At 35.4% G+C, this 19,279-nt stretch overlaps 1 protein-coding gene and 1 long non-coding RNA gene across 6 annotated transcripts in view; one reads left to right on the plus strand and one right to left on the minus strand.

Annotated features, from left to right (window-relative positions):
• MYPN (myopalladin) overlaps positions 1 to 13,209 on the minus strand; it is a 75,146-nt gene extending 61,937 nt beyond the window's left edge. Inside the window, exons 1-2 of one of the 3 annotated variants that reach the window (XM_059900343.1) lie at positions 12,968 to 13,209; positions 3,891 to 4,793 (exon numbers count right to left, since the gene is read on the minus strand). In XM_059900343.1, coding sequence (XP_059756326.1) covers positions 3,891 to 4,792 — 902 coding nt within the window. In that variant the 5' untranslated portion in view covers position 4,793; positions 12,968 to 13,209. Of the gene's footprint in view, positions 1 to 3,890; positions 4,799 to 12,967 lie in introns of those variants that run through there. The other 2 variants (XM_059900344.1, XM_059900345.1) reach the window with 2 other exon arrangements.
• LOC132350821 (uncharacterized) overlaps positions 1 to 19,058 on the plus strand; it is a 78,074-nt gene extending 59,016 nt beyond the window's left edge. The window contains exons 3-4 of one of the 3 annotated variants that reach the window (XR_009498018.1): positions 13,625 to 13,668; positions 18,999 to 19,058. This is a non-coding gene — a long non-coding RNA (uncharacterized LOC132350821). Of the gene's footprint in view, positions 1 to 13,624; positions 13,669 to 14,772; positions 14,848 to 17,097; positions 17,318 to 18,998 lie in introns of those variants that run through there. The other 2 variants (XR_009498019.1, XR_009498017.1) reach the window with 2 other exon arrangements.
• Positions 19,059 to 19,279: the final 221 nt, after the last annotated feature.

A 19,279-nucleotide genomic window follows, 5' to 3' on the forward strand; every position in this document is an offset into this window, starting at 1 on the left:
TTCTGACTGTCTACTGGATATGGTCCCTCCATCTTCTCAGACTCAAATCATCCACCTCCTCCAGTTTCTCAGACCTTGACAGTGACCCCAGAGTTCTCTCAGGTACCCAGCTTCAAACTCATCCGTCCTGTCTAGTCGGTCACCAAGTTCGGCTTGGTTTCTTTTATTCTAAATATTGCCCTCTCACATCTTTTCTCTGCTTTCGCACTACCCCTACCCTGGTCTGATCAGAGCATCTGATGCCTGGAATACCCTTCACAGCTTCCTAAGTGGCCTCATGGCTCCATTCTTTTGGGGTCTAACTCATTCTTCCAGACTAACTCTACTTAAATTCTCCCTTTCATCTTAGTACGTCCTTATACACAACCTTAAATGTTTTCCACTTGCTTTTGAAACCACTTCTGAACTATTCTACTTTGCTTTCAAGGCTTTTCGAAATCATCTGGCTCCACTGTTTTCCAGTTAGTTCAGTCTCCTCACTGTCATCTAAAGATATTATTACTATTCCAGCATCTGTACTTTTATGTAAACATGTTGAGTTGACCTGGCCTAAAAGGACCTGTCCCTCTGCCTGCTTCTTCCGTCTTTTCTCTCATCTTTCCTCACCTGTTATCCCATGTTCGTCACATAGCCAAGTACTTGCAGTTCCCTGAAAACATTCGTCTCTAGGCCTTTCCCCTTGCTTTCCTCTTCCACCCTTAGTTTTCTCAACTAAAGTGGCACCTCCAGCGTTAATGCTTCCTTCATCCTGCACTTCAGGCAAAATATCACATCTTCCTTTGAGCTGCCATTGCATCCTATACATACTTCTGTTACAGCCCTTATTACACAGTATTGCAATGTTTTGATTATATGTCTGTCTGATTCCTCTATTAGACTGTGAGCTGCCCTCTTAGAAGAGTTTTAGACTTGGTTTCAAAACAAGGTCCCTGACCTCCAATAGCTCCCAATTGTTTTGTACCATCAATGAGTCACTTTAGTAACTCAGTAGGTATTTGTTGAATGAATAAATGAGTTAAATTTCTACCTAACTTCTTCTTACTCTTCAAGGTTCAACTAAAATCCCCTTATGTCTCTGAAGTCTTCTTTGACCTTTCTAGTCCTCCAGACCTTCTCTGAAGTCTGATAGTCTTATGGTTGTCCTATAAAAGTTAGGATGATTTCTTTTTATTATCATTATTTTTTTATTGGATTATAGTTCATTTACAATGTTGTGTTAGTTTCTCCTGTATAGCAAAGTGAATCAGTTGTACATATACATATATCCACTCTTTTTTAAGTTCTTTTCCCATGTAGGTCATTACAGAGTACTGAGTAGAGTTAGGATGATTTCTTTAACTGGATTGCAAGTTCCTTGAGAGCAGGGACACATTTATATCGTCTCTTTCATTGCACTGGTCACAGTGCTGAGTTTAGAGCAAAAGCTCAATACATATTTGCTTTGTGATTAGAGTTATATAAGTTCTGTACTTAGGAAAATAATGACAGCTAATAGTCTATTTGGAAAATCCTAAGTTTTTTCTTAATATGATTACTGTCATGAAATTCAGAAAATACTTAGTGAGTACATATTAATTTCCTGCCACCAAAACAGTGGTTGGGATACAGGCATGAATTCTATCACTGAAGAAATGCTCTCCAGGTAAAAATTAGTATTGCTACATGGAAGTTGTATATATTTCTTTCACTTTTAAATTTGTAAATGTTTAATTGGTCGATTGAGTAGTTTCTGAGTGACCACCAGGTTACTTTGTTTTTCAAGGCATGGGTATTTTGTAATTCTTCCTGGGTAGTTTTTCTCACGGGAGCACTGAAGTCTTTTTTGTATCTGAGATTGTCATGGTCGAGAATGGGGAGGATGAGTCTTGAACGATCTGGTCTAATTTTTTTTGAAAGAGTCCAATCTATGACCAGAAACTAGTGGAATGGATAGGATTAATCTAAGTAAGTTGTATGTGTGCCGTAACTTGAGTGCTTACCAGCTTACTTAGACTGACCAGATGCCACTGGGTGGTATACATCATGGTGCTATGATGACATCTTGCCAACATTACTGACCAGAGTTCCAGGGAGTGTCATCAGGCTTGCACAGAGTAGAAGGGTAGACACTGCCCTGTGTTGTGCAGTTCCAACCCTTTGCCACATCTTAGTCCAACTGTATCACTCCTGATTTAAATCTAAGTTGAGTTTCTTGTTTTCCTGTTTCTTTATGCGTTAGTTTACTCATAACTTAGTGACTACTATATTATGCATAACTACTATAGGCTAGAAGCCATGCTTGGTGCTCAAGATCCAAAGGTAAAACAATAGAACCCCTGCCCTCAAGGAGGTCAGTTGGATAACTAGATAGTAAAATGTATACGCCATTGTAGAAATAATATTTAATATTGCCTTATGTTGACTCTGAAAAGCAAAATTCAATATATGAATATGTTTTTATACTAAAATCCCTTTAATCAATAGGAATACATAATTAAAGATATTATTAATACTAGTGCTATTACTACCCTATAATATGAATATTTTGCAAAAAGAAGATGAGGTCCTGCTTACATAACTAGAATAAATGTTAAGTAGTATTCTAGTAGTAATTAGGTGGTTAGGGAGGCAAAGTAACTCTTATAGGACTCTAAATACCAGTAATTCTCTATAAAAGTAATATATTTCCAGCACATTATTCATATATTATTACATTATAATACAAGAGGTAGCAAATGTCACCCTGGGAGTTAAGGCTGGATCCAGATTTTGTGGGGCCTGAAGCTCATAAAAGTATAAAGACCTCTTAAAAAAATAAAATAAAATTAGAACACAAAATTAGATGTAGCCTGTGCACATGAAGAGCCTTGAAGCTTAAGCTTTACTTACTTCACAGAAAAGCTGATGGTAGACACATAAAAGATGAATATCCTTTCTACTCATCAGTCATATTAGGGAAAGACTTGGGCATTAGGGAGAAGAGTGCTCATTAAGTGGATATCAAAAAGTATATAATAAATACAATACATGTAAAATAAATCTTTAAATTGATCTTTGCCACAGCCTTATTCTACCTTTATTCTATCAGACTTTATTCTATTATTTGGGTTTTTTTTAATTAAAAAAATACCACAGGTATTCATTGAGTATAGGTCATAAATACTTTGTTTTTTAAGCTACAGGCTGTAGACCTGTGCTAATACATGTTCATTAGCCACATGTGGTATTGGGCACTTGAAATGTGGCCAGTGCATCTGAGGAACTGAATTTTTAATTGTGTTTAATTTTAATTAATTTAAATGTAAAACCCAATACTCAATTCAGTTCTTACAGAACTTTTAAGTATGTTTGGAACAACTTGGGTCTTACAATCTACTTTTTCAACTACATTTTTTTGGCGTAGAGTTGCTTGTAGTAATCTCTCATGATCTTTTGTATTTCTGCAGTGTCAGTGGTTACTTCTCCTTTTTCTTTTCAACTACATTTTTTTGAAATCTAAATGCACATTAAGTATTTCCTAGGAAAATTTAGCATCCAAACTGAGATGTGCTGTAAGTGCAGAATTCACATTGAGTTTTGAAGCCCTGGTGACAAAAGGAATGTAAAATATCCTATTAATAATTTTTATATTGATTACATGTTGAAATGGTAATATTTTTAATATATTGGTTAAATAATATATTTTTAAAAATTAATTTCACCCAGTTCTTTTTATTTTTAAAAAATGTGATGACTAGAAAATTTTAAATTGCATGTATGTCTAATATTACACTTCTCTTAGACAGTGTTGCTTTAAACTCTGACTCAAAGGGAGTATATAATTTTTGAAACCACACACGTGAAAGATAAAATGAAGAGGATCACAGTAGATGGAAAGTAATTACCAAACATTACTAATGGGACATTTTTACCTTACTTCAGGTGGTGGAATTCCTACCACTATGCAATCCAACTGTACTCTGGTTCCTTCTGGAACTTCTCTGCTCCGTAACTTTTGAGTGAACCGGGGAGGTTGCCCCAGAGGTTCTTCATAGTACAAAGATGAAGGAGAAGACCCCGGGGTGGTGTCTCCCCCATCTGCCTCACTGGCAGCCTGCTCAGCTTCGCGCCTCTTGGCTTCCTGCTGTTCAAGGGCATGGTTCACTTCATTATCCCTGGTATCTGCAGGGATAGGGATGGGAACAGAAGATCTTTCTCTTCTTTCTGACAGATCTGAGAAACTGGAGCTGTTTTCCTGCATAACTTTGCTTTGAGATTCCAATTTATTCTTGTGGTTTTTGCAGGCACGAGGTCTAATCCTTTTGGAGCTATGGGCTTTGAAAAGGGATGACAGCTCTTCAATGAAATCGGCAGCCTTATTTAAGAATACTTTTTTGGACTGGGTTTCAGAACTATACTGTGGCCTTTTTGCCTCCTGGAGGCTCTCTTTAGAGTTGGTAGGACTTTGAGAGTTATCCTGGCAGAAGTTAGGGTCAAAACTTGATTTAGGTGAGTGTTTCATCTGATCAGAAGAAAAACATCTTCTAGCTTGGGCTTCATCTGCTTTCTCCAAAGGGTCATGATTGATTGCCAGTCTTGCCAAATTGACGCTTTCATCTAATTCTTCTTGGCTCAGAAAGGCTGAAAGATCTGGAAGGTCATCTTGGCCTCCTCCACCTTCAGCAGCTCCAGAAGGACTGCCAAAATGGAAAGAGTTGGAGGAAGGCTCTGCTCGACTCCTCTCATTGTTTCCCTGATGTCTAGTTTCAGCTAAATAGCTCTCTCTTAGAAGCTGAGATATGGAAGTAGAAGCTTCTAGGCTGTCGTCTTGCATGCTGTCACAAAATAGCAATAATAACAAAAAGTTTGGATCATTTCTACAGAATAACAAGTCTATGTTTATTATAGCATGATAGATGCTTAAGAACTTAAATCTGAAAATAAAAATTGCCTAGTTTTGATACTTTCACAAAATTTACTTTAAAGACTTAAAGATTATTATTCTCAAATTGTAAAATGGAGAGGAACTGAATGAGGTTTCCCTGAAATTAGACATGGGTGATTATCACTTTATTAAATTCTTTAAATACAAGTTCAATTTTGAAAGCTATGCTATAACTATAGAGATATTAAATGTAATTTCTAAACATAATTTTGATAATATCTGTAAGGGGTTTTTAGTTTTAAAGTGCTTTCATACACAGAGAGTTTTCCCTCCATCCTCTCCCCCTTACCCTGAATGTAATAAAATAACAGAAATTAAAAGATGTTGACAATATAATCTCATCTAGTTACTGAAAATATAAACTTGATCTAGCTCATGAAAATAAATAATGCTTTTATTTTATGACTAGAGACAAGTTGTTTAAATTCAGTGTTGTTTTTAGGCTCCGTGTGCTCTTGAAAACTATAATGATTTAGTTTTTTCAAATAAGGTATGATTATTTTAATTTCTACAAAGGTGTGAGTTAGAGCCTAGGTTTTAAAAAAATCTCTTAAATTAACATTGGTGAAGAGGGGATATGGAAGCCAGGGAAGTGGGGTGCAAGACAGAACACTTTTCACTGTATACCCTTTTCTTACTTTTAAATTGTAATTATACGAGTATATTCCAATCAATTATATATTAACATAAATTATATGGGTATATTTATTCAAAAATAAATAATTCTTAAAGTCTTATAAAAATAGTACAATAACTTTTGTTCAAAGTCCTTGGACTAGAAATTTTGGTAATGCAAACTACTTTCATATTATTTATGTTATACCCATTTATTCACTCACACGTTTACTAGAAGGATAGCAAGCTTGTAACCCATAGGCTGTTACTCCTCTCTCTCCTCCTTAAGGGATGTAGCTAACTGATTACAGTATTCTTCCCATTGACCTTCACTTTTTTAACTCTCCAGTCCCTCAGCCACCACGCGCCACTCAGAGATGGTAATGGAGATGAAGACTATCTGCCATTCTTGGCTACTGTGTGCCTTGTGCTTGGAAGATGGAGAGGAAAGTAATCTCCTAAATATTTTCCGGCTTTAACATTCTATGACAAAATTTATTTCAGTTAATTTCTCTTCTTTCTTTTATATGACAGCCTCATATCATAAATAAAAATATTTGTAATATCACAAAATATTACAAATAGGGCTTCCTAGGGACTGCCCTAGTTCTCAAACTTTTAGAGTGCTATCTAGAACTAACCTCTAAATTGACAAGGTAGGCAGTCACCTTGAGAGGACAATTAAAGATGGCTAAAAGGATCACCTACAGCAAAATGTTTTTTCATATGCTTGCCATAGCCTGAGATGAACACTACTGGAGCCACTTGTTTGGGTGAGGTTTATTGTGCCTTAAAAAAAGATTAATTGAAAATGCAGTGGGGTTGGATGGGTGCAAAGATTTATCTACAACGATACTCATCATAGTATGGATGATAATATTAAAAAATTGGAACCATGTCCAATAAGAAAGTAGTTAAATTAGTATGATATGCTCATTAAATAGAACTATATGGCTATTTTAAATTTTGAAGCACAGTGAATGATATACAAAATAGTATATGAAAATGTAATTGAGATCCCAGCTGAAAATTTGTCTCTTTGTGCATTAACTTTGTAGAGGAATAGTTAAAGGTATTGAAGTAAGGTGCAAAATGCTATTTGAAAATGTAATTAATATACTGATTGAAAATCCTTTCCATTTGTAAATCAACTATCCCATTAATCAAGTTTGAGTTTCTGTATATATTTAAATGTGAGGGGGGAAATTCAGTGCTTTATAAATCAGGATGGTCTTCTCTCTATTAGTTAGACGTTACTGTATATTGTGTTTTAATGTAACTTTGTCTCTAGCTCTTTAAGATGACTTTCATCTTGAGGCAACACAGAGTGAACATTGGCTTTGGAATCAGATAAATCTGTTTTCAAATTCTGGCTTCATCTCCTAGCAGTTGTGTGACTTTGAGAAAATTACTTAACTTCTTTGATCTTTGGATTCCTCATCTGTAAAACATGGATAATGTCTATTTCCCAGGGGAGTGAGGATGAATAACATTACGATTGCAAATCTCGTAAAACGGGGCCAGCCACTATAATGAACACTCAGCTGATGTTAGTAAAATAACAGTACATGGGTAAAGGTGATGTTAATGTTGAAGAACTTACAAAAAGTTTATATGTATGGTGAAAATAGAGAAGAAAATACACATGTAAGTAATCACTTCTCTCTACAACTATGTCTTTGTTGTTGTTTTTTAAAGAAAAGGAGCCAATGGGACTTCCCTGGCAGTCTAGTGGTTAAGACTCTGTGCTTCCACTACAGGGGGCACGGTTTAATCCTTGGTTGGGGAATTAAGATCTCACACGCCCTGCGGTGCGGCAAAAAAAAAAAAAAAAAAAAAAAGGAGCCAGTTGAGGTGTAAATGTGTGCCTGTTCTGATGCTTATAGCCATGAGAAATTATTAGAACAAAAATTTCAAGCATTCAAAATTAAGGATTTCTTTAATGTTTGAATGTAACAGTTGTTACCTAACACTTTGGAGTTAGATAGATCGGGTTCACATCCTAGTTCTGACAGTTCCTAGCTGTATAAACTCAAGAAAGTTACTTAACCTCTGTAAGCCTCAGATTGCTTGTTTGTAAAACAGGGGTAATAACAGTAGCCATTTCATAAGTTGAAGGGTGATTAATGTGCTTGGCATCTAGTAAATGTTCAATATATGGTAGTTACTATTATTTATTATTATTTAACAACTGTGGCCACGTACCATGATAAGAAGTAGAACTAGTGACGTGACTTGATCCAAGGACACACTTTGAAGAGAAACTGAACTTGAATTTGTAGTTAATTCAGCGTATCTGTATTCTGTGAAATATGCATAGTCTCATGAACAAACCATGCTGCCTTCAGATCTTTGTACATATACTCTTTGCTCAGGCTGCTCCCTTTCTCCACCTCTCTTCACTATCTTAGTGGGCCAAGTCGTATGCAATCTTCACTTCTTAGCCGAATGTTGGCCCTGGGATTTCTTCTTTTCTCTGGGTTGGGTACCTCTCCAGTGTGCTGCCAAAATTCACTGTCCTAACCCCCAAACACAGCACTTATTATGATACATATTTGCCTATTTACTTTTCTGTCTACCTCATTTTGTTTTGTACACCCTCATCTCTGTACACACACAACACATAGAAGGTGATCAAAAAGTATCTGTTGAATTCTTTTGTTCATTAGAATTTCCTACTAAATCTATGGTTGTTTATCTTTTTTTAAAGTTGCAGGCTAAAGTAAGACAGATAAATAGAAATCATATTTACAAAGGAAACTTACAGACACAAAGAAAAAATATAAACTGGTAAAAGCAGTAATAACTTCAAAGTGACTTTCAAATAAAAATTTATTTATGGTGGATAAAATAACTGGAATTATGCTTTGTTTTCATACTAGAAGGATCAAAGAACAGCTGATTATAATAAAAAACCTGGGTTTGAATCCCAGCTCCAACACTAAATAACTTTGCTATCTTGAGCAAGTCACTTAATGCATCTGAATCTCAATTATCCTCATCTATCAAATGGTATAATAACAATTCCATCTCAGATGGTTCTCAGGTGGAAATGCATGTATAAATTGTTAAACCGATAAATATTACCTAAAATAGGAAATATGAAAATGTATTACTTTCTCTTTCAAGCATTAATTTTAAAACTATCTGTTACAAAACTTATACTTTTAAAAAACCCAAGAGCTATTATGGATAACCCAGCTTTCATTTATTTATCCAATAAATATTAACTGAGCATTTACTATGTGCCAGCCACCCTTCTAGGCCCTGAGGATTCATCAGTGAACAAAAGACAAAGTCCTTGCCCTCATGGAGTTGACATTCTAGTAGTGAAGATATAAATGTTAAGAAGAAAAATAAAGTAGGGCAAGGGAATAGAGAACGATGAGGTAGAGAAAGTGTGCTACTGATATTTTGGCTAGGAATGTCAGGCAAAGCTTCTCATGCAGTGGAGAAGTTAGCCATGTGACCATCTGGGAGGAAGAAGTGAGTGTCAAGGCCAAGGGAGGTGAATGTTTGGTGTGTCCAAGTCAAGCCCAGTGGGCCAGGAGGTGAGTAAGAAAGAAGAGTGGAAGGCTAGAGCATGTAAGATCTTTCAGACCATGGGAAAGACTCTGAGTTTTACTAAATGTGTGAATGGGAAACCATTTTAAGGTTTTTTGAAGCAGGTGAGATGGTTTTGAAAAAGTTCAATTGTGGCTGCTATGCAAAGAATGCAAGAGATGATGCTGGTTTGGATCAATGAGTAGTATTAGAGGAAGATGGCGAGAAATGGTCAGATTTGAGATATCTTTTGAAAATACAGCCAGTATCATTTGCTGATGGATTGAAAGTAGGGTACAAGAGAAAGACCAGAGTCAAGAGTGACTCCAGTATTTATGGCCTAAGCAACTAGGTGAGTGGAGGAATTATTTACTGGGATGAGGCAGGAACAAGTTTTAGGAAGGGTTCTCTTAAACATTTCATTTGACAAATGTCAAAGTTCTCTTAGACATTTCAGCTGGTGCGTTCAGGTGACATTGGACATTGCTTCCTTCTTTCTGCTTATTATAAATTGAAACAGATATTACGCTGCTTTCAAACTAAGAATGAATAAATGCCATTGAAAACAGATTGTGCTTTTGATGAAATGGTCTTAGGTTTGAAATGAGGCAGTTAATGTGGCATCAAGACCAACTTTAGTAAATCATGTAAACTAATTTAGCCACATAGAATGCTTATTGAATGTTCTTCACTTTCTTTTGCTAAATATCTATATTTTTTCCCTACGAATTTTCCTGAAAAGAGGATCTGACCTAAGAACTTGCTGAAAATGTTAGGAGTCTGGTTTACAAAAACAAAACTTAATGCTGATACCTTTGGGCATATTTCTCAAGTCATGTTAACACTATTCTTCTGCAGGTTCTGAGAAGACCTTGTTGGAAATAACATGAGTTATAAACTCATCTTTTGGTTATAATATGAACATTTAAATCAGGGCATTGACCAGAGAATTAGCAAAACCTAATATGAAGTAACTTGGATTAAAACATGAATACTGAAGTTTTCTGGCTATGAAATATTCTTAGATATTAAATGAGAAAACAAATCTGGTTACTAGGGGAACATAAAAACAGACTAATATTTAATAGTTATTTGGCTAGAGAGCTGGAATAGGAAAAGATAGACATCTTTAATTAACTCACCTCTAAACTGAGGAGCAGAACTATGCTGCTTACTTCGTAGGTTTGTTTGTGAAAGAACTTTAGAAATGTAGACACTATACAAATTCAAGGTAATCCTTTTCTGTAGGGGAACACTAGTGTAAAGGATACCAAAACCAGAGCCCAAAGTTAGTATTTAATCTGAAATATAGCAAATAAATAGTATAGAAGTAAATTCTATGACCCTTAAAAAAGGTAATGAAGCCAAGTAAGATGGCTTCAGGAATCTAGGGCCAAAAAAAGGGTTTGGTGGTAGTCACAAAAATGAGGCTTTCTTTCACTCTCAATTCACCACTCATGATGAACTTAGCTCTTATACCGAAGTCCCAAATGAGAAAACTTTGTCAATCCCCATTAACTCAAAGATTCATTTTAAATAAGAAAAAAAATGTAAACGTTTTCATCCTTCTTCAGCCTCTTAATATTTGGGTCCATTTTCTTTAGGTGTTTAAGGATTTGAAAAATGATAACTTCCCTAATTGACACATTTGCTAGATTGGGAGAGGAGCAAGTACCCCAATTCGGCTTGTGATCTCAAGATCTAGTTCTAGTTCCAGCCCGTGGTGTGAAGGCTCTGCTGGGCCTCTCTCAGACTGTGGGGTGCATTGTGACTCCAAGTGGAGGGCTATGTAGCACACAGTCTATACAGAGCTTGTCAAGGTGACTCTAGTTATACAGAACTGTAGGAACTCTTCAGTGACTGCAGGTAAATAGTCACACCAACTTTTGTGCCCACCAAAAATGTAACTGCTGAAAATATGTTCTTAAATTTCTCAACACACCATTTTGTCTGTACATGGGTTGTTCCCTTTAAACAAAAGCCCAACGCCTTAGCAGTTTTAAAAGCTCTTTGTCAGCTGTAAAGCACCATAGAAATTTAAGAAAATATTCTGTGGTGTTTGATCCTTCTATATCTCTTAAGAGAGGAAAAGAGATAAGAAAATCTTTTCATCTTTTTGGCTTGTTATAGGCAATAACACCATGCTACAAGCAATGCCTTTGTCAAATCTCAATGTCAATGAGGAGACTAATTATTCTGGGGTTAGCAGTCTCATTCATCTTCTATTTTCAGGTTAATGAGCTGAGTTCATTACTCCTATTGCATCGAGGAGTTAACCTAAAAAATTTAGCTGTCACCTTTTCATATACTAACATTAGTTCATTAAAGTCCTTTCACAGTGAAACCTAATTTACCTGTAGTCCCGTTTCTTCAAAAATAAGTTTGAAAAACCATCTCTATGAATTCCAAAACCCTGTTGGGATAAAAATTCATTCAGTTTCTTATGTCTGTGAATTGTGGTTCTGAGTCCATTCCATTGAACGTGTGCCTTTGTAAGCTAGAAATTATATTCTATTATACAATAGATGTATTGGAGTCTGTAGTAGAGTCTGTATTCTAAATTATACACGTATGGAACACTGGCGCTTTAATACATTGTTAGGAGTTCCAGTAACATTAGCCATATTCTATAAGTGGGAATAGAGACAAACCTCCAGAATTTGGATAATGTCCAACTGTTTGTTTCATACTCCATTATTGTAAGATTCTGTAATGTTTATAATTTTGTGTCCCGACAAAGTAAGTATGGTGTGCATATATTTCAGATTTCATGGGATGGCCTTGATTTTAACTATTTTGCTTATTGTCAAATGGTGTATCAGACAGCATATCTTAATTTTTGTTTAAAAATATGTTTATTATAGCTATAAGTGTAGACATTCTCAATTTCCTAGAAAAGGATTATATGGATTTTATGTGAAGTTAGGAGTTATTATTAAGGAGAGGCTAAAAAGTTATAACAGTTTTTAAATTTAGAGCTTGTAGAATTCATTTCATCATTACCAATGTGAAAGTAGTTGAATAATAATTTTTTGAGAAAGGAAACTGGTTAGCTGTTTTGTTTCTTTCAAACTGATTGATGCTAGTATCTTTAACAAGTATGAGTAAAAAAATCTGTTGACAAGATAATAAAATTTCTTAGCACCCTTACTGTAATGTTCACTTTTTGGGAATGGAAATACAGATTAACTCATGTTTTCTTTTTCTTTGTTTATACGGTTATTAAAATATAATTCAAGTTGTGCATCTAATTACTGCTAATAGTGCAATGTACCAAGCCAAACACTTGCCACTGACTGTCAAGTGTCTTTCTGATGCAGCTGAAAAGGGAGGGAGGGAGGGGGGGGGGGAGAGAAAGAGAGAGAGGGGGAGAGAAAGGAGAAAGAAAGAGCAATGTCCTTTGAGCAAGACTTTCTGCAGCTGTTGTGTACATTAATCCAGGGAGCAGATCTCCCAACACTAAATATAGCAAGCATATCCTTTTACATGATAAAAAAAATGTTAAATGAAAGTCTTTAACTATGGAGTCATATTATTTTAGATTTGATTTCCTTTTAAAAGGAAATAGGCATTGCACACATATTCTCTATACAAACACTGTAATTTTAATAAATGAATGTATGGAAAATGCCCATGGTGATACACATGTCACGACTTTCTCTGTTAAGATATTTTCCTTTAGGACCCGAGTAGGCTGTGATCACTGAGGGTCTCATCAATCCCCTCCAAAATTTGACCACGTAGAAAACTTTATTTTTCACATAATTTTGTGTCCCATCATACGTAATTAGAAAGTTATCCTCGGTTTTACTCTAAACAACAGAAATTAGGTCTCGGAAATATCCCTTTCCCATTGTCAGTTTCTTGTTATCAAAACACACTTGAGAACTTAAATCTGGATATTACCTTTCTTTTTTTAGTTGACCCAGATGAGGATGTCCAAACACTCCACCGTGATGATAATTATCCAAGGAGAACTTTTAGATGAAAGCACAGGAGAAAAAGAAAATTCTTCACGCCCTTGGAAATGGAGAGTAGCCGTCCGTAGAGTGAGGAGTTAACCTTAGTTTCAGTGAAGATGGCTGTTAGAAGCTGGACAACCTGTCACCACCGGAGCCAGAGCATTTGTCAGCTCACAGGTCCCAAGTTATTTTGAGCTGTATAAACCATGTGCCTGTGAAACATTCCACCTGATTGGATAGGAGAAAACTGAGCAAAGGGATTCCACAGCAGGACAGCACCTATGGGAGGTGGGGGTCAGTCAGTTTTCCTACCTATAGAATTTCACTTACAGCTAGAGGCCCAAGTTGTTTATTGATTTATGTTTGGAATTAATACTAAATTCATTATAACACATTCCATCTGTCAAATAAAATGGCATTATTTTTTGAAATACATCAAAATTCTTAATTTTTAAGAGAATTAACTTTATTTTTTTTAATAATTAATTTTTATTGGAGTATAGTTGCTTTACAATGCTGTGTTAGTTTCTACCATACAGCAAAGTGAATCAGCCATACATATACATATATCCCCTCTTTTTTGGATTTCCTTCCCATTTAGGTCACCACAGAGCACTGAGTAGAGTTCCCTGAACTACACAGAAGGTAAGAGAATTAACTTTAATTCATGGGAAATTTACTCTCATTTAATCACTGATACATTTTAGGAAATTTGGCTATGAAAAGCCAGTATGAAAGTGAGGTCTAACATTTTAAAGCTGAGAGGTTTTTTTTTTTTAACTGTTTGTCCAAAGGCTTAGCAAAAGCAGAGAAGATAACTAACATTAAAAGTTGTTAACTAGAGATCACAGAAAAAATGGAGAGGAAAAAGCCATCAGTCTGAGAATAAACCCAGTAACAAATTAGTTTGAACAAACTTTTTCAGAAAAAAAACTAATCAGATACTGTTTAAAAGTCAAAATTGCTATATAATGTAACACATTACAACTCCTGTTCATTTATTAGTACCTGGAATAACTTTTTTTTGTATATTATTTTGAAAAAGTCTATGCCAGATTTCTTCTTTTACAAGCATTGCCGAACAATAAAAAAGAATCCTTAGCCAAACCAACATCTGCTCAAAAACCTACTTTGTCAAAGTATAGGCTCTTTGATATTAATTTCATATATTTTCAGAATATGAATTTGGAAAAAAAACGTTAACCCCATTATTTCAGTCTTGGTAGAAGCCTGGGTTTTGAAAATTCAGATAAATGCCATTTTTTTTTTTTTTTTAAGGGTCATTCTTAGATTTGGGTAGCATAAAATACATTGATTTAAACCTACCTTTCTTAATGAAATCACATAATACTTGTAGAATTTCTTCCCATTCATTCAACAAATATTTATCTAATGCCTACTATGTACCAGGTACTGGGTATAAAGCAGTGCACAAAACATAACAAAATTCCTGCCCTCATGGCATTTGCTAAGAGATCTTTTTACCTTTTTCAGTCACCTTGAGACTCCCTATAGTATATTGAATAGATATAAAGTTTGTTTATTATGATCAAATCAGAAGCTTCACTATACCTTTTGTTAAGGAACTTTGAATTTACATGGGCAAAATGAAAAAGACTATTGAGGAAAACTTTAAAATAATCCAGACTGAAAGCACTATTACTGAGGAGGGAAGAGGGCACAAGAATAACTGAGTTATAAGGATAGGTTATTTTCATTACTGCATTAATCTAGATCTTCACTGTACAGGGTTGTTTGCTCTCTTACCTGTGCTGAAATTAACCTCAAGACTACTTAATTGTGTTTCTGCATTTTCTATTTAGGTAGGTGCTCCAACGATTTCTTTTTATTTAAAGAGAGGATCTTCCCCCACTATCCCTTTCAGATCTTGATGCATAATCAATATAAGTGCTGCTAAGTCTTGAGTCGGGACAGGAAAAAGTAAAACCTCCATTTCATTTAGCACATAGATGTGCTACAATTTGATTTTCCAAAGGGAAATGTCTACACACACCGTAAGTGAACATATTTCTGCTTCCTTGCAAACTGTTCCATGATAAGCCTGGTATCCTACCTTTCACCCAGGTATAGAACACTGAGGTGGAAGAAGACCCATACTGAAAGATAAACTAGAGTTGGTTGGGCAGTGGAATTAGGAATCAATAGGAAGAATTAAAATCGGTTTAAAATGCAAAAAAAAAAAAAAGTTACGGAAAAAAGAGACAAAGAAATTCTGAATAGCAGTAATCTTTCTTTCATTTTTACCGTAACATTTTCAAATACATATAGTGTACAAAATTTTTTGAGCTCTTTGAAAAAAAGTTGCATATAAATATTTTAAATAAATAATATTCAGCAACTGTGGATACCTTGCTTAACAGTATATCAACCTTGTATTCTAGATTCTAGTTTTTTAAAATTGGTTTCTGCTCCCAGGTAATGTAGCCCCTACCCTGCATATCATCTTAGTAATTGTATAAACATTACACCACAAACCTACTAGTTTAGATTTTACCAGAGTTTACTGGTACAAAGAATACTTTTTAAAACTTAAAAAATATATCCAACATAGTTAAAAACAAATTTCATAAGTGACAAGTAAACACAAGTTTACATGTCTTAAGCCTTCCCCATAAAGTTGAGTGGCCCATCTAACACATGTGTTTATTGTGGTTTGAACATGATCTTGTTCTTGCCTTCAGCTGTTTTCTTAATTCAGTCACTCAGTTATAGAAACAGTTCACTCACATTGGGGTGATCCACAGGAATGCCAAGGAATCTGGAAGGTCTATGACAGAGGAAGTCTTCACTTGGAGGATAAGCATGTGAGAATTTCTGTGCTAGTAGATTCATATAAAATTTTTGTATTTGCTATTTTTCCAGATTGCTTTAGATTTTTATTCTTTAAAAGAAATTTCTGACATATACCAAATTTTCCATGAGTTTTGCTTAAAGTTTATAGATTTATATTGAGGTATTCCCCTCAAGTATCAGATGAAAAAATAACAATCCTCTATATCTTATTTTTAAAGAATAGAGACTTGTATTATTTTCTAACCTTTGCTAATGAGAAAAACACAACAGAGGCAAGTTCTTGACCATCCAAAACAATGTATGTATGGTGGATTATAGAGGGTCTTAAACAAACCCCGTGATACAGTGTAATTGAGAACTACAATTAAATCCTTAAGAAATGTCTTTTTCATCTCAACGGTACTGAAAACACTTGCTTAAAACTAAAACTAAAAAAACTTCAAAAGCTATAAGTTCAAAACCTATTTAGTTTTAAAAACTAAAAACATTTTAAAAATCTATAAACAGAATACTTATTATCCTGAAAAGTAAATTTGTGATTACCTGTCCCAGGAGAAGGACCGTTCCTGTATCAATCAACCAGGATCATCCAAAGCCCATATCTCACTGCCTAACTTGTGTCAGCCACAAAAGTAGCATGAAGGAAATGTGATACTGCCCCACCAGAGTAATGAAGGGTACTTACAGGGTTCCGTGGCAGATCCAGGGACCGTCATTTAGAAAAGATTGCTCTTTTGGATCAACTTTAATAACTCAGTCTGCGCGATGTTCTTAACCTGGATGGATGGTGTGGGTGGGTAATGACTAAGATGACTAAGGAAACAGACTTTCTTGATTTCTCCTTTGACGAGATGAAAAGGATAATAAACATGAAATTTTAAAGAATAAAACGTAAGGAATGCACAACATATCCATGCGGAGGATGCATGTGACACGTGTAAACATCTTTACCTGATACAAAACTGAGAGTGTGGTTGATACATTTATTAAAGTAAATCTGGGAAAATAATCAGTTATTATAATACTTAATGTGTGCTCCCCCAGTTTTGGGGTAGATTAAAGCTTTACTGTGTGGTTTCCATGAAAGGACTGTAAGGCTTCCTTTACTTGTGCTTTTGATATGGAGGACATATCAAAGTTTACACTTTTTAGGAGGTATTATTTCTAAGAAGAAAATCTGTTCCCAGAGTTTTTTTTAAAAGAGCATCTATGGGGGCTTCCCTGGTGGCGCAGTGGTTGAGAATCTGCCTGCTAATGCAGGGGACACGAGTTCGAGCCCTGGTCTGGGAAGATCCCACATGCCACGGAGCAACTAGGCCCGTGCACCACAACTACTGAGCCTGCGCGTCTGGAGCCTGTGCTCCGCAACAAGAGAGGCCGCGATAGTGAGAGGCCCGCGCACCGCGATGAAGAGTGGCCCCTGCTTGCCGCAACTAGACAAAGCCCTAGCACAGAAACGAAGACCCAACATAGCAATCAATCAATCAATCAATCAATCAATAAAATAAAATCTTTAAAAAAAAAAAAAGAGCATCTATGATTAACTGAAGAAATCCAAGACAGTATCAGGCGTGTAATCCTGAGGTCTACAGTTGATTCCTCCTGCTCACCACGTTAATATCATGATTATATTAACACACATATAAACTTATCATCTCAGTAGAAGTAAGTTAACATTCTTTAGCTGTATGCTAGGCACTATGTTAGGCTCTTCATGGACATTGTACTTTATTTTACATATTCCTTCAACAAACTATGAAGTAGGTACTGTTAGAATCCTCATTTTACAGGTAAGAACCTAAGGCTTAGAAAGAGGTTAAAAACTTGCCCAAGGTAACACAATGGGTGAGTGACTGAGCCAGGATTAAACCTAAGGCTAACTCTAAGTCTGTGCTCATAACTACTGCACGTATTTAAAAGTTTGCATTTCTGCAGTATTTGAAAAGAAAATTAAGGGTAAAAATAAACATAAAACCTACTGTCTCTTTTAGTAAGTATTGTAAGGAAACACTGTGTTGAATTTTGTTTATAATTTTTCTGATAGAAAGGAACCCTGAAATTCTTTTGTATGACTAAACAAACAAGCAAAGAGAAAATATAGAAAGAAAAAAACGAATGCTTTCAGAAACATTGTATCTGCAGTATTTTAGCTGAGAACATGAATTGATATGTGGACCGAAACATTAGGCATTAATGCTGAAAGATAGGGCATTGGAAGACAGTCTGAATGCTTTAACAGACCTATTTTTTTGTTCCATTTATGATAGTCATTTTGCTCAGACAATTTAAGAGCTTTGTTCTTTTGAGAGTAAATTTCAATGTTTTGTGTTATTTCTCAGCACATCAACATGGGTCAATAAATTTTTTTGCAAGTTAAGAGTAGGAAAATAACACTTGAAATATTCTCTCTTCATAATGCTATCACTGAATATCTTAAATGCCAGTGTGCCAGTCTCTGGGTGATTCCACTCAGATTCTATTTTTGGGCAGCTTGGACATCTCAGAAAGCTGAAAATAAAGTTCAGTGTTCTTATGCATGACCCAAATAATCACACTAACACTAATGATGTGAAGGAAAGGAAATGGGAATTAACATTTCTTCCAAGTGTACTCTAAGACAGGAGCAGCTTAAGTTATCTCTTATTCAACACTCACAGCAACCCTGAAAGGTATTGCTATTTGCATGTTACAAGGAGGAAACTAAGGCTTAAGGAAGTTTAGCTTTCCCAAAGGTAGCCAACCAGTGAGCTGCACAGTTGGGTGAAGTCAAACTTAGGCCTCTTAGTTTAAAATGTATTCTCTTTTCATTGCCCCCGCCTCCACTGTCTTCTCATGAAAAGTAATTATGCAGGTTAGTTCAAAAATCAGAAATCACCCAAAGAAGGAAACTCGCCATTATTTTCATATGTATCGGTAGACAAAGGATTACTAAAGTCATTACTTTGATTTTAGGGACTTGGTGTTTATTTCACAGAAGCAAGAAGAGAACAGAAAAATAGCATAAGACTAAGTCTTGGACTGTTTTCACAAAGAAGACTCAATAAAATTTGTTGACTGAAATAGCAAGGGCTAATACACATTTCTGAGAAGTTATTATATGAAATCTATCAAAAGGAATTTGTATTTTATATCCCTATTCAAGTTCTTATTTTTATTTGCAGATGGATCTACCCATTTGGTGTTTCTTGCTTTAGCAAACTTCCTATCAAATAAAGTCAGCATACTTTAATGTAGGAAGACCTGGAAAACCTTTTTTATTTTGCCTCATCACCCAACTGCTTTTCATTCCAAACTGAGAATGGATTAGTTAAAACGTAGTCTAACCAAGAAGTCTCCTGTTAATATCTTAGAGATTCTCTCCTTTCATCTTCTAACCTAGACAATAAGCTTTAATTAAAAATGTGGGTGAGGGAATTCCCTGGAGGTCCAGTGGTTAGGACGC

The sequence above is a fragment of the Balaenoptera ricei genome, chromosome 16, assembly GCF_028023285.1.
Source record: "Balaenoptera ricei isolate mBalRic1 chromosome 16, mBalRic1.hap2, whole genome shotgun sequence".
NCBI classification, from domain to species: Eukaryota; Metazoa; Chordata; class Mammalia; order Artiodactyla; family Balaenopteridae; genus Balaenoptera; species Balaenoptera ricei.